Source organism: Bidens hawaiensis, unplaced genomic scaffold, assembly GCF_021521415.1.
Source record: "Bidens hawaiensis isolate Kalapana, Puna unplaced genomic scaffold, B.hawaiensis_p1.1 tig00019347_1, whole genome shotgun sequence".
Taxonomy (NCBI): domain Eukaryota; kingdom Viridiplantae; phylum Streptophyta; class Magnoliopsida; order Asterales; family Asteraceae; genus Bidens; species Bidens hawaiensis.
In genome coordinates, this window is record NW_027492938.1 from 47,795 (window position 1) to 73,644 (window position 25,850).

At 37.7% G+C, this 25,850-nt stretch overlaps 3 protein-coding genes and 1 pseudogene across 4 annotated transcripts; 3 read left to right on the top strand and 1 right to left on the bottom strand.

Moving 5' to 3' along the window:
- The first annotated feature begins 522 nt into the window (after positions 1–522).
- LOC143558179 (GBF-interacting protein 1-like) lies at positions 523–3,569 on the top strand. The gene is made up of 9 exons (XM_077047070.1): positions 523–708; positions 876–919; positions 1,016–1,124; positions 1,380–1,497; positions 1,587–1,783; positions 1,878–2,425; positions 2,506–2,610; positions 2,699–3,046; positions 3,289–3,569. Exons 1-9 carry the CDS (start codon positions 534–536, stop codon positions 3,517–3,519), a joined length of 1,875 nt encoding a protein of 624 aa, XP_076903185.1. The 5' UTR covers positions 523–533; the 3' UTR covers positions 3,520–3,569.
- A 3,324-nt stretch (positions 3,570–6,893) lies between these two features.
- LOC143558180 (uncharacterized) lies at positions 6,894–8,724 on the top strand. The gene is made up of 2 exons (XM_077047071.1): positions 6,894–7,228; positions 7,874–8,724. The coding sequence occupies exons 1-2, from the start codon at positions 6,933–6,935 to the stop codon at positions 8,637–8,639; spliced, it is 1,062 nt and encodes a 353-aa protein (XP_076903186.1). The 5' UTR covers positions 6,894–6,932; the 3' UTR covers positions 8,640–8,724.
- Positions 8,725–11,800: 3,076 nt separating this feature from the next.
- LOC143558182 (uncharacterized) lies at positions 11,801–13,744 on the top strand. Its single transcript, XM_077047072.1, has one exon. It carries the CDS (start codon positions 11,901–11,903, stop codon positions 13,614–13,616), a length of 1,716 nt encoding a protein of 571 aa, XP_076903187.1. The 5' UTR covers positions 11,801–11,900; the 3' UTR covers positions 13,617–13,744.
- Positions 13,745–18,729: 4,985 nt separating this feature from the next.
- LOC143558181 (putative E3 ubiquitin-protein ligase XERICO pseudogene) lies at positions 18,730–19,872 on the bottom strand (annotated as a pseudogene). The gene is made up of 2 exons (XR_013139690.1): positions 19,766–19,872; positions 18,730–19,212 (listed from the first exon to the last, which is right to left on the bottom strand). The product of XR_013139690.1 is annotated as a putative E3 ubiquitin-protein ligase XERICO pseudogene (transcript).
- Between the last annotated feature and the right edge of the window lie 5,978 nt (positions 19,873–25,850).

Below are 25,850 nucleotides of genomic sequence, written 5' to 3' on the forward strand. Positions count from 1 at the left end.
TAATTATTTTTAATACGTGTTTAACTTATTAATTATTTTTAACTAGATAGTTGAACCATTTAAATGATTAGTTATATTTTTATTGTAATTTTATCCTTATTTAGTTTTTACATTTATTGATCATTTATTTTTGTTTTTACGTATCGCTTCACATTAATTTGATTTAAAAATAATTAATTTTTTGTATTCTAAAAATAAATTAGAACGGTGAAAAATAAAACCGAATGAGATGACACCGTGATGTATTCGACGATATTCAAAGGACTATAGTGTAATAACTAAAATTAAAAGGATCAAAACACACAACCTAAAGAAACACATCTCTCTCTCTCTCCCTCCAAACACAAAATCAGATCAATTCAATTCAAAAACCCTTAACCAAACCAAAGTCTTTCTTTCATCTTCTTCATTCACCCATTTAATCAATCAATCTTTTATTATCAATTCATCCTCAATCTATACACAACACAAGTTCTTGATTCAAACCCACATCAATTCCGCAATAATAATCTCCATTGTTTGTGTCAAACACAATGAATAACAACAATAATAATACTGGAGTTAAGCTTTCAATCCCAAACACCCTTAGAAAGACGATTCAAAATATTAAGGAGATCACGGGTAATCACAGTGAAGATGAGATATACACAATGCTCAAAGATTGTAACATGGATCCAAATGAGACTGCCCAGAAGCTTCTTTCTCAAGGTAGCCCATTCTTTTTCTTTCAAGATCCGTCTTTTTGATCTGGGTTTTCACCTGTCATTTTGTTTGTTAGGGTTAGGTTTTTTTTTTTTTTTTTTTTTAATTTGGGTTTATTTATATGGGTTTAAAATGTTAAGGAAATTGAAGGGCTTTACTTTGTTATTATGCAGATCCTTTTCATGAGGTGAGGAGGAAGGGAAACCGAAAGAAAGAGGTAAGAAGAATGACTCCTTGAATTCGATTACTGTAAAAAGTTTTAAGCTTTTTAATTGAGGTGATTAAGTTATTGTATGTTTGTTTGTTTCTGCAGAATCTTGTTAAGGAGTCTGCGGAGCCGAAGTGGAAACCGGGGATGCAGGGTCGGGGAAACAGGGGCGGTAGGGGTAACAGTAGCTACCCGGCTCGCCACAGTGTTCATGGTAATTTACAAGTTGGATGTAATTACATGCTTCGTTTGTTGTATTGATGACACTTATTATTCTTCGTTTAACTCTAAAGTCAGTGAATGAGTGTTTGGATGTGTGTTTTGAAAGTTATTGTTTTGCGACTTCGAGAATTAGATTTAGAGTTTTGGAATATCAGTTAAAGATTGGTTTATGATTTAAGACAGTTATTACATGTAAATCAAGGATTGGTTTCATAATGAGCTAACAATTCGATTTTTGAAAACCTAGATGCAGGCAGTAGCAGGAAGGCTTTATCTGGAAAAGAAAATGAAATAAATCAAGGTGCAGTTGATGGTGTAATTCTGCCTGCACCTCGTGATAATAAGAAGAATAAAGCGGTTGCAAGGTGTTTATTTATTTACAATATAATCTTTTCATTTCATTGTATAAGGCTTAAATCCTCACAAGTTACAATTTTTCTTTGATTATTTTCAGCTCTTCCATAGTTGCTGATAATAAGGAATCTGAAGTCAAACTCTTGACTGCTGCTTTGGGAGATTTGTCTGTTGACCCTGTTCTTCCCGAAAGTCAACAACCTTCTCTTGAAAAAGTCAACGAGACCTTGGTTGAGAATAAAAGGCCACTTTCAAGTTACAATAACAGGTCACAACAAGCGATCGTGTCTCACAAGGGTATTAAATCATTTGACTCATCAGTCTTGTCTAATGAACTTAACATGAAATCTGTCTGATATTTTATGTGTTTTTTTTGTTTTTTTTATTACAGCCGGTTCTGGTAAGGAATGGAAACCAAAGCCAACAAACCCTGTTCCCATTTCCGTTCTAGTTGAAGTTGAAACTCATTCTTCATCAAAGATGGATGCTGTTATTCCCGAGTCAAAGGAATCACAGGTTCCAGATGGTCAACAGGTTATTATTCCAAACCACCTACATGTTCCTGAAGCTGATAAACTAGGGTTCTGCTTTGGAAGCTTTGATGCTTCTTTTGGGCTCAGTTCAAACACCTTGATTGAGCCTGGGCCTGGGCCCGAGCTGAAGCCGATGAATGACAAGAGCTCATCTGTTTCCGAGGCTTCTGAGGAGATCACTGAACATGTCAATAGGAATCAAGATGTGTTGCCAACTGCTGACGAAGTGTCATCTGACGTGGTTTCTGATCACACCGAATCCAAGCAAGAGACTTCTCTCCCAGTGCCAGGTCATCAATATCCAGTGGCTAATAGCTTCATCCCACCAATCATTGGCAGCCAGCTGGCACCTTTTGAAAGCAACGAGTCTCAGCCTCGTGATGCTTCTAGTGTCGCAACCTTTGTTGTAAGTATTTGATCTTTTTATTTCCAAGAATCGTTCGAACTATTTATGTGAATCTTTTTGTATATTATTGTTAAATACAGGTTCCGCAGCCGTTTGACCCATTAGGATACTTTCACACACCCAAGTACAACGGAAACGTCCCGGTTTTATCTCATTCTCAACCGACTTCTCAGTCCTCTCAGGAGGTTTGCATTTTTTTCTCTTAATATACATGTACTTTTACAATTTACAATTGTGGTTTAATGATATTGATTTAATGAGTTATAACAGCAGGTTGGTGCGGGTCCCACACCATTAGCCTCACAAGCAGGCGGGGTAATGCTGCCTCAGCAACCACTGCCTATGTTCAGGCAGCCGACTGGATTACATTTACCACATTACCCTCCAAATTATATCCCATACGCCACGTATTATCCTCCATTTTACATTCCTCCACATGGCATTCCTCAGTTTTTGAGTAACGGTGCGTTCCCTCAACAAACACCACCTGGCGGTATGCATCCGGCTGCCAAATATCCACTTCAGCAATACAAGCCTGTGACAGCTGGCAATTCAACTTCTAATGATGACATTGGTGCGTCTCAGTTTAAGGAAAGTAATGTTTATGTAACAGGACAACAGGTAATTTAACTATTGATTTAAACATCTAATACGCTGTAATATTGTATTCATATATTGTTTATGTGACTAAATCATTTGCAGGCAAGTTCTTTTTATAATCTACCTCAAGGCATTCCTCAGTTTTTGAGTAACGGTGCGTTCCCTCAACAAACACCACCTGGCGGTATGCATCCGGCTGCCAAACATCTAATACGCTGTAATATTGTATTCATATATTGTTTATGTGACTAAATCATTTGCAGGCAAGTTCTTTTTATAATCTACCTCAAGGCGGTCAAGTTGCATACGCACCGACACAATCTCCGCACACAATTTTTGCTGGTATGTATCAACCAGTCACCACCACACCCGTACACCCACTTCTCCATCAACCGCAGACAATGGCGGGCGGTGTTGACATGGTGGGACCCACATCTACAGTCTATCAGCAGCCGCCTCAGCAGCCTCAAATCAACTGGCCTAACAACTACTGAAAAAACAATCCAGTCGTTTAGTTTTGAAAATCAGATTTAGAAAATGGTAGAGAAATCATGATAAAGATAGAAAAATGTTGGAGTTGAGTGTAAAGCGTTTCATAGGAGCCCGTTTTCAAGTTAGTTGAGCTTGTTTTCTCCCCTCGAGAGTTTGTGTAAGCCTGCTTATTCGTGTTAGAACCGCCATGAGAGTTGACTGTCTTGATTCTTTCTTGTCTCTTTTGACTTTTTGTTTTTTGTTTGAAAATTGAGATTTTATAGGTGGTATAAGTATTGGGCTGGCTTTTAGAGGGTTTTGTTATTTTGGTGTTAACTGTAAAGTGATTTTTGATAGCAAGAGAGAATGTACTTGAGCTGTTGTAATTGGTACTTGGGTATTTGGTATAAGCAAAAGCAGCATTCATGATTGTTTTAGTTACAAAATTATTTTATTTGGGCTTTTAAAATAAAAAATTGTTTTGGCTAAGTGGTTTGCTTCTAGGTATGAAGCAAAATCTAAATTTGATATAGCTATTTGGTCTTGTTATTTAGAGCTGAAGGTTTTTTTGGAAGCAATCTCTCTGTCATTTGAAACAAGGGTATGATTTGCATGCATCCCACACTTTGCGGACCTTATTAATAGAGTAATACTCTTGCTATTCGTGAGATTTTTACTGGGTATGGCTATTGTTGTTTAGATGGTCTTGTTATCACATGTTCAATTCCTTGTTACATCCTGAACTTCAAATATTTGTCTATTTTTGTGTGTTACAAATTTACAATAAGCCAGTATTTGATTTATATCTTTTGTGAAACTTATGTAGTGATAGTGGGTTTTGACTAAATCATTGTTTAAAATGCAAAAAATGTTTTTTTGCAGCAAGGAAAGAGTCTTTGTGCTGTTTTTAAATGGGGTGGACCGGGGGTCACTTTCTTATTTGCTTAGATTATCCTTTTGATAAGGTTTTGATTTGGACATATTTTTTAATTATCATATGAAAAAAATTAATGATTTATATATAAGAAATACACGATAATATATATAGTAGGGGATTACAAATTTTAGGTTCAAATGTCAAGAAAATTTTATGAAGAACACGGCTATGTGATGTTTAGTGCATACTTGCGCCATTGAAACGGGGACGTAATGGTGCTACTCTTCTACTTACCCTCATCACCCGTCGTAACCGGGAATTTGAAATTTATGAACTAGAGGGCACAAGTATAAATATTGGTGGGGCCATATGTATCGGTCCGAATTCACACGAACCATTGAATTTTAAACTTTTTAGTAGAGTATATTAAGAAAATAGAATGAACCCATAAATAAATTGGAATTAACCCACATAACAAAAAGAAGACTGATGCAATCGTTAAGATTGTATATACAACTTTAAATTTAATGCATACCGATGTGATTTGCTATCATTTAAGAAGTTCGGTACTTGGAGAACACGACCATGTAAAGTTTCCTACGTATGTGATACCCACAGATTTTAAGATAGTGTGGGAACGTGATTTTTGTCAAATAAGGTAGTGTGGAGGAATGGAAGGTGGAATGTAATAGATCATTCCAAAGGAATGAAAAAAGACTTGTTTGGTTACCATGTATGAATGGAATGGATCATTTCAAATGGAATGAAACTCCTTCCATTTTTAGGATTTTCATTCCTTTGGGTATATGCGTTTTTTTTTTCATTCCTTCAAGTAATGAAAAAGTCAAAATAGTCAACAATCATTATTACAATTACAAAGTTATAATTATATAATAATAATAATAATAATAATAATTATTATTATTATTATTATTATTGTTTTGTATATTATAATATAACTATTATTATATTAGAACTATTACTACATTATCAATATATATATATATATATATTTGATAAGTAAACATTCACAACGCATATACGGTTTAACGATCTCGTTATAGCGCGAGGATCCTAAAAATAGTTATTATGAATATTCCTTTATTATTAATATTATTTATTTTTATTTATTTTTATTTTTATTTATTTTTTATTATTATTACTTATAAAAATATTAACAATAATAGTAAAGGGATTAATCATTCCATTCTTGCAAGGTAACAAAACATGACAATGGAATGGTAATGATCCATTCCATTCCCACATCCATTCCATTCCCTCATCTATTCCATTACCCCGTACCAAATATACAAGAACCTTGCTAGAAAGTACAAAGTCAAGTCTTCAAAATAAATAATATAGGAAGTTTGACTTTAGTCAAAATTTGGAATGGATTCTTCCATGATCCAAAACTGATTCTTTCATGGAGATGGATTTTCTAATGATAAGTGTTAATTCGAAACTTCTTAGCAAACATACGGTTTATCCTTAATTTGACCAAACAACTAACAAGTTTTAAGGATAAGCACTGTTGCAAATAAAAACACACACACACTAGTTGAGTAGATTTTTAACGTTTTATTCGCTTTCTACCTTTAATGGTCTTTTAAATGTCAAACTTGTTTTGAATCATATATCGATTTGGTATATTGTAATAATGGACGAATGATTTAATTGGTAAATTATATAGCAAGAGTTGACAAGAGTTAGAGCTTTTTAGAAGTATTCCGTGAGTCGTACAATTATTATTTTTATAATTAAATACATATTAAAATGCAAATAACTCATCTCTCTCTCTCTCCCCCCTAGGACAACTATGATTGAAACATCTTTCGAGTTTAAATTTCCTCAATTTCAGTATCTCAGCTGGTATAAATTAAGGCTATCAAGGAGTATGATCCTAACTGGAACCACATAATACTTTAAGCCACAATACAACTAACAGGTACTCTTAACAAGAATTTGCAAAACTGGAGTTCTAGTGAAAGAATCGAGGAAACATAAGGATGAGGAATTCACGACATTCAATCATCCCCCAAGCAAGAAGCAAAAGACCACCAACAGCTATGCCTTGATCACTTCAACTATGTTTGTTACTCCTGTTTATGAAAAGTTTTAACTCATGCTATATAATTTATCCGTTAAATCATTCATCGATTATATTATTACCATATACCAAATCGATATATGATTAGATTTAAATCCAGAACAGATACTTCCATGACGATAGATTTTACAATGGTTAATGTTCATTCGAAACTTCTTAGAAGACATAAATTTTATCCTAAATTTTACCAAGCAACTAACAAGATTAAGGACCACACCTGCTGGAACGAAACAAACGTACTCAATGACTAGATGTTTTAACGTTTTATTCACTTTACAACTTCTAGTGGCCTTTTAAAATGTCAAAACGTGTATTCAACCATCAATTATTTTAACTCACGTGTCTAATAAAACAAGCCCATTTATACACCATTCAAACAAAAACTTAACAGAAGAATCCAAGCATAACGAAATATAACGCCGCCGAGTGTTAAAAACTTAACCCACCGGAAAATGATCGGAAAAACAATCGGGGAAGAAGAAGACAGACGGAATCAGAGGAAACAAACGCTAATCGATGAAATATCCGATCGATTGATCAACGGAGACATGGCGACTAAAATCCAGGCCGCCAGAGAGATCAGAAGCATGATTCGCAATCGCAATTCCGCCGGGAAGATTCGCGTTAAATTCGCCGGCGCCGGCGCCGGCGTTATTCAGCCGCTTGTGCTCATGCTCTGTTCACAGCACCATGACGCTCGTGAAGTCTCGCTTCTTGCTCTACTAAATCTTGCATCCAGAAACGACCGGTTAGTGGTTGATTCAAATTCCGGTGGAATTAGGGTTTGGGGAAAACACTAAATTGAGTTAGGGGTTGTGCTTAAATCATCAAATTTGAGTTGGGTTTATGCTTAAATCATCAAAATTGAGTTAGGGTTTATGTTTAAATCTTCAAAATTGAGTTAGGGTTTATGCTTAAATCATCAAAATTGAGGTGGGTTTTTGTTATTTCAACTTAGGGTTATGTTTAAATGATCAAAATTGAGACGGGTTTTTGATTTTTCAAGTTAGGGTTTATGTTTAAATCATCAAAATTGAGACGGGTTTTTGATTTTTCAAGTTAGGGTTTATGTTTAAATCATCAAAATTGAGATGGGTTTTTGATTTTTTAAGTTAGGGTTTATGTTTAAATCATCAAATTTGAGTTGGGTTTTTGTTGTTTCGAGTTAGGGTTTATGTTTGAATCATCAAATTTGAGTTGGGTTTTTGGTTTTGCAAGTTAGGGTTTATGTTTAAACTTTAAATCTTCAAATTTGAGTTGGGTTTTTGTTTTTTTAAGTTAGGGTTTATGTTTAAGTCATCAAATCTGAGTTGGGTTCTTGTTATTTCAAGTTAGGGTTTATGTTTGTTGATCATAAGTTTACAATTTGACAATTTGTTAATTCAATTTACAGAAACAAGGAACAAATAGTGACATGTGGAGCTATACCTCCATTAGTGAAGCTACTCAAATTTCAAACCACTGGTAATCTGAGAGAATTAGCCACCGCTGCAATATTAACATTATCAGCATCACCAAATAACAAACAAGCAATAGCCAGTTCAGGGGCCGTCCCGCTTTTGATTCAAATCCTCAGCTGTGGGACGATTCAAGGAAGGGTGGATGCAGTAACGGCACTGCATAACCTAACCGCCACCAAAGAAGAACCAGCCATAGTTCTTGATTCTGCCGCTGCGTTACCGCTAATAAACCTCCTTAAAGAGTGTAAAAAGTACTCCAAGTTTGCTGACAAAGTTACTGGTTTGATCAGAATATTATCCAATACTGATGAAGGAAGACTCGCCATCACAAAAGCTGAAGACGGGATATTAACGTTAGTAGAAACTGTTGAAGATGGATCTTTGGTTAGTACGGAACACGCGGTTAGTGTTCTGCTTGAAATGTGTACGAGCTCGAGAAGTAAGTACAGGGAGCTTATTCTTAACGAGGGTGCGATCCCAGGTTTGTTGAGGTTAACCGTGGATGGGACCCACGAGGCGCGGGACAAGGCTAGGCTGTTGCTGGACTTGCTTAGAGAGTCTACTGCTGAAAAGAGAATGAGCTCGTTGGTTGTGGAGAAGATGGTTCATGAAATTGCAGCACAGGTTGAAGGGTCAACGGTGGAGACTGCACAGATATTGTTGCAGGATATGGTTCAAAGAAGCATGAAAATGAGGTGACTTTTAACTAACCTTATAGGGAATGTAAAGTGAGATATTGTAATGGGAATATGGTATATGCAAACATCCCACTCGTTTTGACTAAGGGAGTTTTTACATAACACAAGCTGTTTTGACTTTTAATGTTTCTTTTTTATTTTTGATATAAAACCAAGTCTTAACCATCCAGGCATCCATAGGTAACTATATTATTATTGATGGTCAATAGGCCGTTGACCATCTTCTGATAAATTTTAGTAGTATCGATTAAGCCTGTTATCAAAAGGGTCGGGTCAACTAACAGGTCATACTGGGTCGGTAAAAAAAACTTTTCTTTTGGTTTGAAAAGCGGGTTCTGACCCGATCTCGATTGGGTTAAAACGGGTTCTAACCATAATGAGATTGGGTTGAAACGGATTATTTAAGAAATATATGAAACATGTAGATTTAGTTGTAGGATAAGAACATCTAATTTTTAAAATGACATGAAAACGTAAAATTTCCACCATCCAAGCATATTAACAAAAGAAGCACCTATATTATTAAAGCTTGATTCTTAAGGCGCTAAGAGTTTGATATGCTCCATCAGCATCACAAATATTTGCACACCCGAAAGTAACACAATCTTGAATTAATAATAAATAAGAACATCAACATAGTGAAAGAAATCTGAGGATGAATTTTAATGAAAGAAATATGATAGTTGTAATTTCTAAATCCAGACTTGGTGCATGTCAGCAACTGAACCATGTAAATTAAAATGCATCCAACTCTTTCAAGCATGTTAAAAATCTGTATGTTCAGTTGACCCAGAATGCTTCCTTTAACAAAAATATAACATTTTTTTAAATAAATGTTTTTTTTCGCGGTCGGTCAAGCCGCATTAAAAGCTACTTCAGGTAAGGTGGCAAAACATGAAAAGGCGTGTCTTGACAACCAACATGTATTTATTCCTTTTGCTTTTGACACTTTTGGTTTCCTCGCGCCTGAAGCTGTGGAGCTACTTACTCGTGTTCAGCGGGTCATGCATAGTAATGTTATGACTCCAAGATCAGCAAATATAGTTTTTAAAAGATTGGGCTTTGCGACTCAAAAAGGGGTAGCGGAGCAGCTTGTTGCCCGCTTGCCTTCTGTTTCGATGTAATCCAATAAACAATTAATACGGCAATTATTGTTTTTAATGTTAGCTTTTTCATAAACGTAGTTTTAAGTTGTATATAGTAGTATTTTATACACTTATCTACTAACGCCTATTGAGTTGTTGTAGGAGGGGAGGGGTCTCATTAGTGACGAATTCAGGATTTCCCATTAGGGGGATGGGTCACAATATGGGTCGGTTAAAAAACAAAGAACGATATTTAGTAATTAACAAATGAAAATTTGACATGAAATAAACAATCTAATAATTTTAAACACAAGAAAAGGAGAGAAATAGTTGAATAATAATCATTTAACACATATGGTTCTGATTAAATATAATTATTGTTGTTTGGCAAATTCCAGCAGTGAAAGAAAAGGACCTGTTAATGACTAAAGTGGCCCAATTTGGTAACTAGAGGACCAAAGTGCCATTAAGTTCATAGTAGGGCCCCCCCCAAGTAGATAGACCAAATTACCCCAAAGTTAGACTATCCTTAATACAAAGATTTTACCCTTCTCACAGTCAACACGACTCCAAGATTCGACCCGGTTTTGGATGTTCTTGAACAAGAACAATCCTCTCTCATCCACAATACGCGCTCTCTCTTCCACATCATACTCTCTATCTCCTAAAAACACCATAAAACAAACTATTGGAGATGCTTTACAGCTAAGGTCTTATTCATAAATCTAGCAATCATAATTGGCAGATTCATTGTATCATAGTACCAAATCTAAGTCAAATTAAAGCTAAAGAAGAACAAACAAATCAATACAGGCTACAATGTATATCAATACACAAAACATGTACTTCAACCAAAAAAACAAGGACAAAGTTTCAAACCGCTTACGACGTTGTTCACGAATCAAGCCATCGTCTTTATTCTTCGCTCACGAGCTTGAGCTCTTTTCAAAATATCAAGACAGAGAACACAAACCTTGATCAAACTTTGTGGAAAATTTCAAAACTTGCACTGACATTGTTTCATAGTCAACCCATCATCTTTCTTGTTGTGCGCTTGAGCTCTTTCGCATCCTTCTCCCTCTGGCTACTAAAGTATCGTGCTACCACATTTGGTATGGCACAAAATAACAGTTTAGTTTTTTTTACGTGGTACATTATAAATTAAAGTTGACATTTTAATTATAAACTAAATTTACATATACTATATTAATTATAATTTGACATTTTTTAAAAAGATCTAACAATTTTTTCATTCACAACAATAGGTAGAAGCTAGCTGAAATAAATGCATACCACCACTTACAATTATTTGGCCACCATCGGTTTTTCCTTTTGAGAACTAAAAAGTAAAATTCTTCCTATCCTCCCATAATACATAACCTAATTTCGATCTATTCCATCCCCAAAGGAAGCTGATCATCTTGATCACCTCTACCAAGCAAGCCAACCAAATAACCACCCCGTCACATATTTGATATCACCTTATTTCATAACCTTCACATCAAAATCAACGTTATAGCATAAAGAACTTTAGCCTTCTTCAGTAACGAGAAGAACTTCTACCCGGACTTGAAAAGTATATATCGCAAGGACCCAGAACCGAACAGAGATAGCCTGTCATACCACTTGAGCAAAGCCACACGATAAAAATACGTGTTTCACCGAATCATTATGACCCCTGCAAAGAGCATACACAAGCGAGACAACAAATATATTACATGTCTCCAATGCAAGTAGGCAATCCAAATCCGCTCTCCAATGACATAATTAAAGAAGTAAAAATAAGATTTTTAATTATATTAAAACAAATAAAATAAAAAGCATAAGAAAATTGACCTGAAATTAGGCCCAATAGAAACGACGATTACCTTGTGGGACCCACTTCTTAATTCCTCCTCATTGTCGGTGGATCTAATCAGACGACTAGATTAGCACAATTACCTCATGACTGCTAACTTACGCCATGTGCACACCTACTGCTAGTCTCACTAAACAATAAGAAGCAGCAGCTGAGCTCAAATTCATCTGCACAAACAGACGCAGATCTGAACAACCCACATCGTCTATATCAATATTCCACTCTTAATATCATAAGGTAAGTCATAATTATTATTCTTACAGGTTAGGGTTACATATTTTCAGATCTGTTAATTAATTGTGTTTGTTAAATTAAGATAATGATGCAAGGCCGAGGCTTACCGACACGGTCTGGTAGTTTCCGACCGGAGAACCTAGGACAAAACGCATTAGCCATAATCGGAAACCTATTTTTCACGTTTTTTGTCATCGCTGTTTTAGTCTTCACAATCATTGCCGCCACTTATGAACCTGAAGACCCCTTGTTTCATCCTTCAACTAAGATGACAAACTTTTTAACTTCCACTTCGAATGCGACATTCGTATCCGATAGCACCCTTGCGAAAACCGGTGAGGATTTTATGGTGGCGAACGAGACGCTCTTCGGCAGTGTTATAAATGCCACGGATGTCGGTGGTACGGCACTGTCGGTGAGTACGGAGGGAGAGGTTGAGGAGAAGGAGGAGCGGGATTGTAGCGGTGAGGTTGATAAGGCGGTGGATTGTACGGATCCGGAGGTTTTTCATCTCATGATGTCGGCTGCGATTGATCGGTTCAAGGACATACATTTCTATCGGTTTGGGAAGCCGGTTCGTGGGTATAATGATAGTTCGTGTCATATGGCGTGGCGGTTCAGGCCCAAGGAAGGGAAGCGGGCGTCGCTTTATAAGGATTATCGGAGCTTTGTGATCGCCCGGTCGACGAATTGTACGCTTAGTGTTGTGAGTATTGGGGATTATCATTCGGGTGGGAAGGCGAGGAAGAGACGGCCGCATCAGAAGGCTGGGTTTGAGAAGACGCCGATGGGTGAAGATGATAAGAACGTTGCGGTTCAAGTGGTTGGTGAAGTTGTGAACGATACGCTGCCGGTTGTTGAGTCGGAGAAGTCGTTTGATCAAGGTAGGTATTTGTTGTACCAAGGTGGCGGTGACAGATGCAAGAGTATGGATCATTATCTATGGAGTTTTATGTGTGCGTTAGGTGAAGCGCAGTACTTGAACCGAACGCTTGTGATGGACTTGAGTATTTGCTTGTCTTCTGTTTATACCAAGTCGGGTCTAGACGAAGAAGGAAAAGATTTTAGATTTTACTTTGATTTTGAGCATTTGAAGGAGTCTGCATCTGTTTTGGACCAGGGTCAGTTCTGGTCGGATTGGAACAAATGGCATCAGAAAGACGGGTTGAGTATATCGCTAGTGGATGATTTCAGGGTCACCCCGATGAAGATGGCTGGCGTGAAGGATACGTTGATAATGAGAAAGTTTGGGAGTGTTGAGCCGGATAATTACTGGTACAGAGTTTGTGAAGGTGAAGCTGAATCGGTTATTCAAAGACCATGGCATTTGATATGGAAGTCTAGAAGATTAATGGATATAGTTTCAGCAATAGCCGCAAAAATGAACTGGGATTTTGACTCGGTTCATGTCGTGAGGGGCGAGAAAGCAAGGAATCTAGAACAATGGCCGAATCTTGCAGCAGATACTTCACCTGGAGCGCTTCTTTCTTCGTTACAAGATAAGGTAGATGACGGAAGGAATTTGTATATTGCAACCGATGAAACTGATATTTCGTTTTTTGATCCTTTGAAAGATAAGTATTCCACTCATTTTCTTGATGAATACAATAGTCTTTGGGATGAGACTAGCGAGTGGTATAGTGAGATGAAAAACCTGAATAATGGTGCTGCGGTTGAGTTTGACGGATACATGAGGGCTTCTGTTGATACCGAGGTTTTCTTGAGGGGCAAAAAGCAGATCGAGACTTTCAATGATCTCACCAGAGACTGTAAGAATGGCATCAACACATGCAGCTCTTGAGGGTTTTTTGAGTTCTCTCTTGTGTTTGTGTGTTAAAAATGTTCACTAAATTTGTTCTTTATAACTGATAATTTGAGGTCAAGTAGAACTGTTTTATTTATATTTTCCCAAATGTGTTTGTTCACTAATAGTAAGTTATGATTTTTGTCTTTTTATTAATTTTGTGTTTATTGTGGTCATGCTTATAGACTTGTAGTTGGTTAATCTTGAAAGGTGTTAGTTCAGTATGCACTTTGGTTCTCCTTTGTAGGAATAAAAGTAGTTATAAAACAGCCATCAAGCCATGCTAAATAGGCTTTCTGATCATGTCCAAAGGATTAACACTTGCAAAGACCTTCAAATTCAGCTACACCTAGTAACTATCCATTTAACACTCTTTTTCAACTGCAAAAGCCCGAACACCCGCGATGACCTCGAAGAACAGTACGTACCACAGCCAGCCCACCCACCCAAGAGGAAACCCACAATTGGGAAAAAACCCTTGGCTCAACCCGATACAAATTGATTCAGGCGAGACTTGAACTCACGACTTTCCATAAGGTAAGTCATGGGGTGGTATGCTGGCGTATCATACTCACTGAATTAAGCTCTAGAAGACGAATTAACTTTACAGGTATGTGGTATGCACTCATATGAACTGTATGGTGTGGTAGGCATGCCGATTGCCGATTAGCAAATTCGTGGTGGTGTATCACAATATCCTACTTATATAAATGGCTAATTTAACTAATTTTAGTTTGGTAAATGGCTTGATTTTGTATGAAGTTAGATCATCTATAATGGATCCAAACAGTCTAGCATCATCCACCACCAGTAATGATCACCATCACCTAGCGATTGGTTGCTAACAAAGCCATCACCGTTGCATGGAGTTGTTGCCCCACATCTTCTATACATTATTCTAAGCATAAGTATGGATGAGATCAGTACCATACCTGTTCTCATACCGAAAATCAGTATAACTGGGTACCGAGTACCGTACCAAATTTTATAGCATGACTCGTTTTGGTTGTTTTTTGTTTATTTTTTTAAATCTCCACTGAACGTAGAGTAACAAATAAACTGAATCGGCCTGGGTAGTAGTACGAGTATACGATAGGTACCAAATTCGCTAGATTGGTACAGGTACCGGTATGGCACCGACATTCAAAAATAAACTATAATACCAAACTGTAACTGCTTGAAGCCTTGAACCGGTACTCGACGGGTACCAACGGGTACTGCTTGAAACCTTGAACCGTTTTAAGATGATGCGTACTTGTTGAGTGTTTTGACATCCCAATAAAAACCTCTACCTATTCCAAATGGGTACCAAGTGCTGAAATACCCGTACCAACACCCGTAAATACCGAAAATCGAAACCCTAAAATCTTGATACCGATACCCGTACCGAATAAACGGGTATGAGTAGCAGACATACGGATAGGAGTATGGGTATTTGAGAAAAAAAAAATCTCTATCCCTAAGCATAAGTAAAAGGTATATAAACAACATGCGAAAATGAATACTCTATGAGCAGTGCAATCAAGTGTTGTTGTCACTTGTATCGCACCAATGACGGTTTTGCACTTCTAGGTTCTAGCCGGTTGCTTCAAGCGGGCTGTCGTACCACATGTGTTAAGATAGTGTACATCTAGATGAACTCATCCTAGAGGACAGAACTCTCGAGGCCGAGAGATTGTAATTCAAGAAGCTCATCAAGCAGAATCTTTGTGAACCTGATGTGGCTGTGTACTCCACAATGATTAAAGGGCTTTGCAAGTGTGGCAATAATGATATAGCCATTGGTTTGCTTAGGCTCGTGGATGAAAGAAGCTGCAAGCCTAATTGTATATAGTGCCATCATTGATATACTGTGCAAGGACAAAATGATAGATGATGCTTTTAAGCTTTTCAAGAAAATGGTCTATAACAAATGCATTTGGCAGGTGATAACAGGCTAAGTTCCGACATTAAGGTGTACAATATCCTTATTGATGGCGCAAGCAAATGTGGGAAGCTTGATATTGCAAGGGCTCTTTTTCATGACCTAACTCTAAAAGGTTTGCAACCTGATGTTCAGACATATACCGTGATGATTGGTGGCATATGTAAGGAAGGTTTACTAAAGGAAGCAAAACACCTGTTTCTTAAAATGGAAGAGAATGTTTGCCCGCCAAATAATGTTACTTACCATGTGCTTCTCCAAGGATATCTTAAGAACCAACATTTTGATGATATAGAAATGCTTTTGAAGGAAATGGATGGAAGAAGTTACTCACTTGATGCTTCAACGTTATCGTTGTTAATAGATAAAGTTGCAGTTGGTTCAGTAGGTAGAAGTATGCTTAAGTTGATAGGTAGGCTTGTGCCAAAAGAATTATTGGACCCTCTACCCTAGATGTCAGAGCATGTTTGGGATTGAGTTTGAAAACAACTTATTGGCTTAGTGGTTCGAAAATTCGGTGTTCATGTGCTTGTACTCTGTGTAGTTTAGTTATGTTTTACTAGTTTCATTTGATGCTAGCAGTTATATGTTCTTTGTGATTTATTTGTTGCTTCTAGAGACATGATGTTTCTCATTTCCCTACGTTATATATTTTTTGTGTTGATCACAAGTGTTTATTTGCCGAATCAGCTCTATAATCATGCCCCCTAAAATCACCATATTCAGTTCTTCCCGCCTAACAGTTGAAGGTAATCACACCAGCTTCTATTTCTACTTTTGTACACATTTAGGCTGCATATTTACGAACAAGTTGAGTTTTATAGATTTGTATTTGTGTCTCATGAATAAACTTACCTTTTATAATTTAATTCTTAAATTCAAATGTATGAAGCTTACTTATTGAGTTCGTTTTTGGTTTTTTCCAAACAAATCACACATTAACGTCATGACATTTAGTGCAGCTATCATGTGTGTATTATTCGTTTGGTTTTGCTTCTGAGATTAATCATTTGGTTTGAGTTATTTATGGTTTCTTCTCAATTCTGATCTGCAGGGACTGGGATTTCTTTATCGGCTTTCACATTGCACTTCCTGCTGGATGAAAATGCCAAACGGAAGGTTTCTACATGGTTTATTATTATGGTTGTGAATGAAACAAATTTATGTTTGTTCAAACAAAGCCAAAGCAAGATGCAGAATCAATTGAACCCAAATTATGATGCAAAACAAGCAGAATGAAAGGCGTCTAGAAGAGTTTGCTGGTGTTAAAATGGGGGGTATGTCCAAGACTATTTGTTATGGGGCGGCAAACCCACGTGGCTCAACCTTACTGCCACGGGCGCCATCCCACTCCCGTTACTGAATTCATGGGAGCTGCCCCTCTTTATGTTTTTTTTTATTTATATTTTTTTAATATTCGGTTAACTTTTAAACCAATAGCACGTCTCCAACTCACTCCACCAAATGATTATTTTGCCCCTTTCGCTCACCTCTCCCATAACACACACTAGAGAGTAGAAAGCTTGAAAGGTGAAAGCCCGTTTGCCACCTCATCGCTTACGTGTCGAGATTTGCCCCTTTCACGCCTCCCATAACGCAGTCTAAAATCTAATGATTTTTTAAAGGCATGCTTACATGTATCCTACGTTAACCGCCAAATAGGTTGACACCGGACATGCCATCATCTTTACCTACAAAAATAGGTTATTTTCCCTTTAGGTGAGAGAGTTTTCATTAGAAACTTACACATCTTATGTTCAAATCAGAATTAGTAAACATGTTTTAAGATGTTTTACTTAAGTCACTAAAGTCTCAAAATTATTTTTAACTTCAAAAACCACCCAAGTTTTAATATTGTATTCTTTTTTCTATTAAGGAGTGACCTAAATAAAACAATTATAAAAAACTTGGTTAATATCTAATGGCCTTTTCATTACCGAGTGAGCGAAATCGAGTGCAGAAACTAATATGTTGGTTAAACCTCGATAACTTGGTCAAGAACCTGTTTAAACTGTGATTCATTCACACCGTGTCTACAAATTAAACATTGGTATTTACATGCTCTTTTTTTTTTTTTCTTTTTTCAGATGTATCATTTTTGTCAAGATATTAACCTGTGTTTCATTGAGGTCTTTGAGCTGTCTCTTGTGTTTGTATATTATAAATGAGCTATTTTGTTAACAAGATTTGTTCTTTAAAACAGATGATCTGAGATTAAGTAGCACTGTCCTATTTAATGTTTCCAAGCTGCTTGTTCCTTAACAGTAAATTATGCTTCGTTTTTTTGTTAAATGTGTTACTGTTGTCGTTGCTCGTGGCCGGGCCAAGTACAACATCTGCCACCACCATAAAACCATATATAGGGTCATCCGTTGTAGTACTGACTCGTGAGAAATGTTAAAAAGAAATGAAAGAAAAAAGCGCCACGTAGGCGTCACGCGTGCAGTGGTAATGAAAATCTTGTGTATTAATTATTATTATTATTATTAATTAAATAACAAATTAATTAAGCAAACACGTAGGGTCACGTGTGAAGTGGTAATGAAAATCTTGTATATTAATTATTAATTAAATAACAAACTAATTAAGCAAACACCCGCCCCACGCTCGCTAGCTTCTCAGCAGTTGGGCCCTCCGTGGCCCTTACATAATGGCGAGGGGTTCCACGCCCACCTTGCTGACATTGCAGGGTGTGGCCTGACATTGCGGGGATCCACACCCCGCTCACCAATCCCGCAACACATAACCTAATGCATGAGCTCATTTTAATACTTATATCCAAACAACTTGGTTCAAACGAAGCTCATTTTAACTTTTGAGTACATTTGACCCGAACCTAATTTTTACTTAAAGGTGACCTATTTTGACTCGTTAGCTGACCAGCCTGCCTATTTCACTCCGCTTAAATTCAGCAGAAACTAAAAAATGAAATAAAATACAAGATCAACTTCATATCTGATATAAACCCGAACCATACCAAATAGAAGAAAGTTCACAGCTTCTCAGGTGCATACAACACCGGAAACCTAAACACCATTTATATATACAAAGCGGGTAAATTTCAAATCAACTACACCGACTGCACTCGTGCAGCAACACAACAAGTTGGGTGCTAACTAAAAACAACTGAAAAACTCGAGTATAGAGTCTACACAAACCCCTGTGCACCACTGACCACGCTACTAATTACTATTACACTAAAGCCACCTCACATTGGGCAAGTATTCTCTTCAATCTCTTTCGGCATCATCATATGGTTCCTGCAAAGCGGACACGTTACATTCCACAACTTCAGCCACTTCTCAAGACAACACTTATGGAAAACATGCCCACACGAAAGCTGGTTAATCTCTGCATCCAATTTAAACTCAACCAAACAAACCGAGCATTCTTGTTTAGTTTGACAGCACAAGGAATCATAAAGGATCGATGGTGTTCGGCTTCTGAACTCACCCATGTAACTTTCGGAAGGGGTTCCTCGACACTCAACCGTCTCGGTCAACGCTTGACCCGAGTAATCCTCCCCTGATGCCACGTGGATCCCGATCACATGAAGAATGGAACAAACTACCCCTTTCATCATCGATATCGACATGACCGTGTTGACCAGGATGACACACAGGACACCAGCATCTGATGGGCTTTGGTATGGTGACAGACCCATTTGTTGTTAACCTAAATTCATGGCAACAAGATTAATAAAGTTTACATCTTTATAAACTTATGTTATCTGTTTAACCAAATGCAAAAATCTTGAAACAAGAAAATGACTTTCAACTAATTTTCTTGAACAGATACTGCAACTTTTAATATTACAACACAAAATTTAAAGAACACACACCCCATTAATAATTGAGTTGTTGGCTTCCTAAATTTACACCCATAATTCATCAAATCCAAAGCTTTGAACAAATGTCTTCACATGACCCTAAAATCATGATCAAATTAGGGGAAAATTTAATAAAACAAGAATTTGAAACCTTAAAAATTAAAACTTGCAATCCCATCAAGAACAGAAACTTAATTTCAAAAAAAAAAAAAAAGATTTTGGTGATTAAAAAAATTGGGGAAGAACAAAGACCCAAAAGGGTATTTAGATCAATACACAGATACCCACTTTTCAAATAAAAAGCCCAGAAAAGATTCAATTTTTAACTGAAACCAAGAGATGAGATCTATAACAAAGGGTAACTTGAAACACAACTGAACAGAAGAGATTAAGAAAGTACCTAGAGCCAAATTGGAGGTTGAAAGATGAAATGGGTGTTTGGGTTTAACGATAATTAGAAGTGGGTTGTTGCTTAGAAGGCTGGACAAGGGATAGAGGTATTGTTGATGGAGGATGATGGGTAACACCGCCTACTTGAAGTAGTGTGTGTGTGTAGTGTCTGAATGGCTATATATATATAACATCTATATTGTATGTATTGAAAGGTTGAAATAAAAAGTGGTTTCCAGTTAAAATTAAAACTTTAAATAATTACTGATGCGTTATTAAAGTATAATAATGCACACCATACATCAATACTAAAAATTAGATCTTCAATATTACATTAAAGAGAGGATGTTAGCAATCTTGTACCATTTGTAACGAGGAGCTACAAATTGGGAGATATATTATATGTGGCGCCTAACTAATAAAGAAATAATTTTTATTTTAAGGGTATAGTGGTATTGTAGCATAATACATACACACTAGCTTTAGAATCCACGTGCTTCACAAGATGCTTAAAAAATATAATTAAGTTATAAAAATTAAATAATTAAATTTAATGAAAAAACCTATATTTTATTAAATTAAATGGTTTTATAAGATCAAATTATATTCAAATAAAGTATTCATATGAATTTGTGGTGTATTTTCACACAATTTCCTTATAATCATGAAAAATATGCATCTAGTGATTTTATAAGCTGTAATTATATTTTTTTAATAAAATATTGAATTCTAACAAAAAATGATAAGATGTTTCATTATAAATGACATAAAAAGAACCTCATATATAAAATTAGCATGAATAAAACACAGTTTTTTTATTACAATATAAAGAGATGGATGAAAACTTTATGGATTCATAAAGGTTGAATTAATATGTGAGAATAAAACTATTTTTCTTTCATAATGTCTTCGTCTTTATCATCTTTGGCCTATAAATACAATTCTATAAATTGACTTAATAAAAAAAAAGGTTGATCACATACAAATATCATTCTATAAATTGATTTAATAAAAAAAGGTAGATATGATTCATTAAAGATATAATATTTTGATTGTTTTGACATAAATACCCGCATATTTTTAATCAATCTAATTTAGGTAATTATTTATTTGATTAAAGGATGTATTGTTTTGATTACGCTTACATAAATATGTTTTCATTAAAGATGGAAAATAGTTTGAGCGGTAAATATATAATAGGACTGAATCTCCAAGTGGCACGTGTCCCAGTTATTTTATTTTATTAAAATAAGCAGATATTGCACACAACATATTAAAAACTTATTATTTCCAAACTCAAACCCGAAGACAAAAATATGTGCCCCCCTCCCCCGACTTATCGCCCTTTTGTAGCCTCGGGGGGGGGGGGGGGGTGTTATAGCCCCCCTGGTCGCCCAAACCCACATCATTTGTCGCCTCATTACACTTGGACTTAAAATATCTAAATGATTAATAGCTAGTTAATGGTAGGTGTTGTTTGTTTTTTCATAGGTAAAATGTTTATGGTTTGCAGGCCACATTTGTAAAAGAAAAGGTGGACCAAAACTGTGCAATATGCAAGAAAAATGTTGTTTGTTTTTTTAACGCCGACATACTGCAAAAATAAACTGGTGGCGGTGTACGAACTATGGTAGGTGCTGGACGATGATAGTGGTAGTGGACGGTGGTGGTGTGGGTGGTGGAAGACAGTTGTTGTAACACCCCGACCAAAGGCGGATTATACATCGGGGCGCCACATATTGTTTCATTACTCGTGACACTATTGGGTGTCAATATTTAATAAATACATTCATTCGCGCACGCGCAGGGTAAACATAAGATAACATAAATCATCATAAATCAATATATTATAAATCATAATATTCGAACAGCAATAACTTGTCTTGATACATTTTAATCTAAGTCCAAAATAAAGAAACTTCCTATGTGTCCACAAGCTCCAAAACAGCTACTGCAAACCTGAACATGTGTTAAAATAAACGTCAAACACTTGCGTGTTGGTGAGAAATCAAGTTTAATACAATACATAGATAACAATAAATCTGCGCGCAACACGTGTATGTCTGGTGTTTAACAAGGGTGCAATCAGATTGTGATCAAGCCTAAATAGATCATAGCTCATAGTTCATAGTTCAATCCGTGCTCCCAATTGAGCACAAAAACGAGAAAACATCTGTGCAAGTGTAAACAAAGAAAACCGTAAACGATAGGTCTCCCGTGTTCATCTAATGGATCCATGAAAACTTCGGAATAGGCCGAACAAAGCGGTTAATGATACACACATACAAATAAACAGCCAAGTAAACGTCCTCAACACATGGGATACTGCGCGACTAAAGTTCATAAACAAGTTTAAGACTCAAGTTTGTACGAACACATGAACATCCCAAAACATTAAAAATAAAAAGGGATTAGGTACGAGATTACTCACTTGATAAACGATGCGGTGAAAGATAAAGCAAGAACCAACTTTAAACAAGCACAAGTTAACCTATAAATAAGATTATTGTTTTAATGAATTGATTTAAGTCTTGATCATAAGTTAGCATAATTAATAAGTAAATTATTATATATAATATATATATATTACCGGAAAAGCAGGGCAGAACAGGGAGGAAGACGGAGGCAGAGAGGAAGATGGCAGAGAGAGCAAGGGGCAAGAGAACAGGAGAGATTAAGTGTTTTGTGTGTGTAGTGTTATGAAAATATTACTATTATTTATAGGAAAACCCTAGGAAACATAATCCCTAGAAAAGGGGAAAGGATCTTTAACAGGATCAAGCAAAAGATATCAAAAAGCATAAGAATCCAAAAGCAAAAGATATGGAAAGATATGGCAGCTGCAGAGGCAAGATAAAGCTGACAGGGAACAGTAAAAAGCATGGGCGGGTCAGATAAAGGTTCTGGTCAAGCATGGAAAAAGCAGATCTCAAAAGATAATGTCAGTCACTTTTTCTGCCAACCAATGGGGTTGGTGCGCATGCTGCGCCGAAAGTAACTTTTCAGACATAAAGCAGATTAGGTCAACAGCACAAAAGATAAGACAACACAAAAGCAAACGGCTAGATTCAACAGAAGAAAACTCAAAGGGTTTAGCGCGAGAAGGCTGGAGCGCGAAGGCAAAAGTGCGCGAGCGCGAAGGCAGACAGAACCAACCTTAACGCGTCGCGGAAAGAACTACATTTCTAAGCGCGCCGCGGGAAGAATCACATTTCTTAGCGCGCCGCGGGAGGAACTAGAATTCCTAGCGCGCCGCGGGAAGAACTATAATTCTTCGCGCGTCGAGGGATGAACTACGATTCTTAGCGCGCTGCGAGAAGAACTACAAATCCTTAGCGCGTCGCTGGAAGAACTACCGTTCTTAGCGCGCTGCGAGAAGAATTACAATTCTTAGCGCACTGCGAGAAGAGTTCGTCTCGCGTATCGCTGAAACAGGTGGTCTTCACGCAGGCTTCCTTGCAAGGGGTCTGCGCAGACAACCTTAGGCGGGAAGGAACAAAAGAGTTAGAAGAAAAAGAGGGAAACAAGGCTTAAGGGCGGGACGGCGACAAGAGGGAAAAGAAGGCGGAAAGAGAGAAGGAGAGGGACGGGACGGCGGAAAGAAAGAGAGAGATAGAGGCGGGAAGGAAAATATATTATTATTAAAAGTAAAGTATAAGTATAAATATTAAATCATAAAAGAAAGAGATCGGGTCAGAGAAACGGGTACCTGGGTCGGGTCGGATCAGGGCAGATGTCACAGTCTCCCCTACTTTAAGAAATTTCGTCCCGAAATTTATCTCGAAGTAGGTTGCGCAGAGAACAGGTGCGGGTACTTGATCTTCATTTGATCTTCCCTTTCCCATGTAAACTCGGCTCCGCGCTTGGACTCCCAGCGAACTTTCACGATAGGGATACGACTGCGCTTGGTTTGCTTAACCTCGCGATCCATAATCTCAACAGGCTTCTCAACGAAATGCATAGATTCATCAACTTGAACTTCATCAAGTGGAATGTGAAGGTTCTCGTCAGCTAAACACTTCTTGAGATTGGATACATGGAACGTTGGATGCACATTACTGAGCGCGGGCGGCAGGTCAAGTCTGTAGGCAACTTTTCCCACACGCGCGAGAATCTTGAATGGACCAACATAACGAGGAGCAAGCTTACCCTTCTTCCCAAAGCGGACAACACCTTTCCAAGGCGACACTTTGAGGAGAACAAGATCACCAACTTGAAATTCGAGAGGCTTTCGCCTACGATCTGCGTAACTCTTCTGTCGGCTTCTGGCAGTCAGCAGATGATCACGGATCTTGGCGATTTTATCGGTTGTCTCTTGAACAAGTTCGGGTCCTGTGATTTGAGCTTCTCCCACTTCGCTCCAACAAATCGGGGAGCGGCACTTACGACCGTAAAGTGCTTCAAATGGGGCCATACCGATACTGGAATGATAGCTGTTATTATAAGAGAACTCAATCAAAGGCAGGTGTGAATCCCAATTACCTCCAAAATCAAGAACACAAGATCGGAGCATATCCTCAAGAGTCTGAATAGTTCGCTCAGACTGACCGTCAGTCTGGGGATGATATGCCGTACTCATGTCCAAGCGAGTTCCTAGCGCAGATTGGAGAGATTTCCAAAAGCGAGATATAAAACGGCCATCGCGATCGGATATGATGCTCAAAGGAGTACCATGGCGGCAGACAATTTCCTTGACATAAAGCTGCGCGAGTTGCTCAACACGGTAGTTTTCACGAATGGGCAGAAAGTGAGCAGACTTAGTCAAACGATCCACCATTACCCAAATGCTATCATGTTTGCTTGCTGTCAAAGGTAACTTGGTAATAAAGTCCATCGCTACACATTCCCATTTCCACGTAGGAATTTCTGGTTGTTCGAGCAAACCAGATGGGCGTTGGTGTTCAGCTTTTACTTTAGAACAAGTCAGGCATCTAGCTACGAACACAGCAATATCCTTCTTCATACCGGGCCACCAATAAGTAATGCGCAAATCCTTGTACATCTTATCAGCGCCGGGATGAATAGAATACCGAGATTTGTGCGCTTCACTCAGGATATCAGCGCGAAGATTCTCATCAAAGGGAATCCAGATGCGATTGAGATAGCAGAGAATTCCACCCAGATTAGGGACAAAATGCGCTTCCGCGCCACACGCTAACTCGGCGCGAAGGTTACCATTACTGATGGATGCGCGCTGCGCGTCACGAATACGCGATTCAAGGTTGCTTTGAATCGGTGCGAAGTGAAGCTGGGTGCGCGGCAAGATACAGTTAAGCTGGCAGGGTTTTCGGCTGAGCGCATCGGCTACCACATTAGCCTTACCAGGATGATACCGGATCTCACAATCGTAATCGCTGATGAGTTCGTTCCATCGGCGTTGCCTCATGTTAAGTTCCTTCTGATCAAAGATATGCTGAAGGCTTTTATGGTCAGTGTAAAGGATACACTTAGTACCATAAAGGTAGTGTCTCCAGATCTTCAAGGCAAAAACAACTGCACCAAGTTCGAGATCGTGAGTTGTATAATTCTTTTCATGAACCTTGAGTTGCCTTGATGCGTAAGCGATAACCTTGCCTCGTTGCATAAGAACACAACCGAGACCTTGGTTGGAGGCATCGCAGTACACGACAAAATCATCATTACCCTCAGGTAGCGCAAGAACAGGAGCTTCACACAACAAACGCTTGAGCGTTAGAAAGGCTTCTTCTTGCTTCGAGCCCCAAATATACGGTTTACCTTTGTGCGTTAGAGTTGTTAAAGGCAAAGCGATCTTTGAGAAGTTCGAAATAAATCGCCGGTAGTAACCAGCTAAGCCCAGAAAGGAACGGATCTCAGAAGGAGAGGATGGCGTAATCCAGTTCTTGATTGCTTCAATTTTGGATGGGTCGACATGAATACCCATCTTGTTCACAACATGGCCAAGAAACTGTACTTCATCAGACCAGAATTCACACTTGGAAAGCTTAGCATAGAGTTGCTCAGCTCTAAGCTTTTGCAACACCAACCGAAGATGTTGCTCGTGCTCGGCCTTGGTCTTAGAATACACCAGAACATCATCGATAAACACAATCACGAATTTATCCAAGAA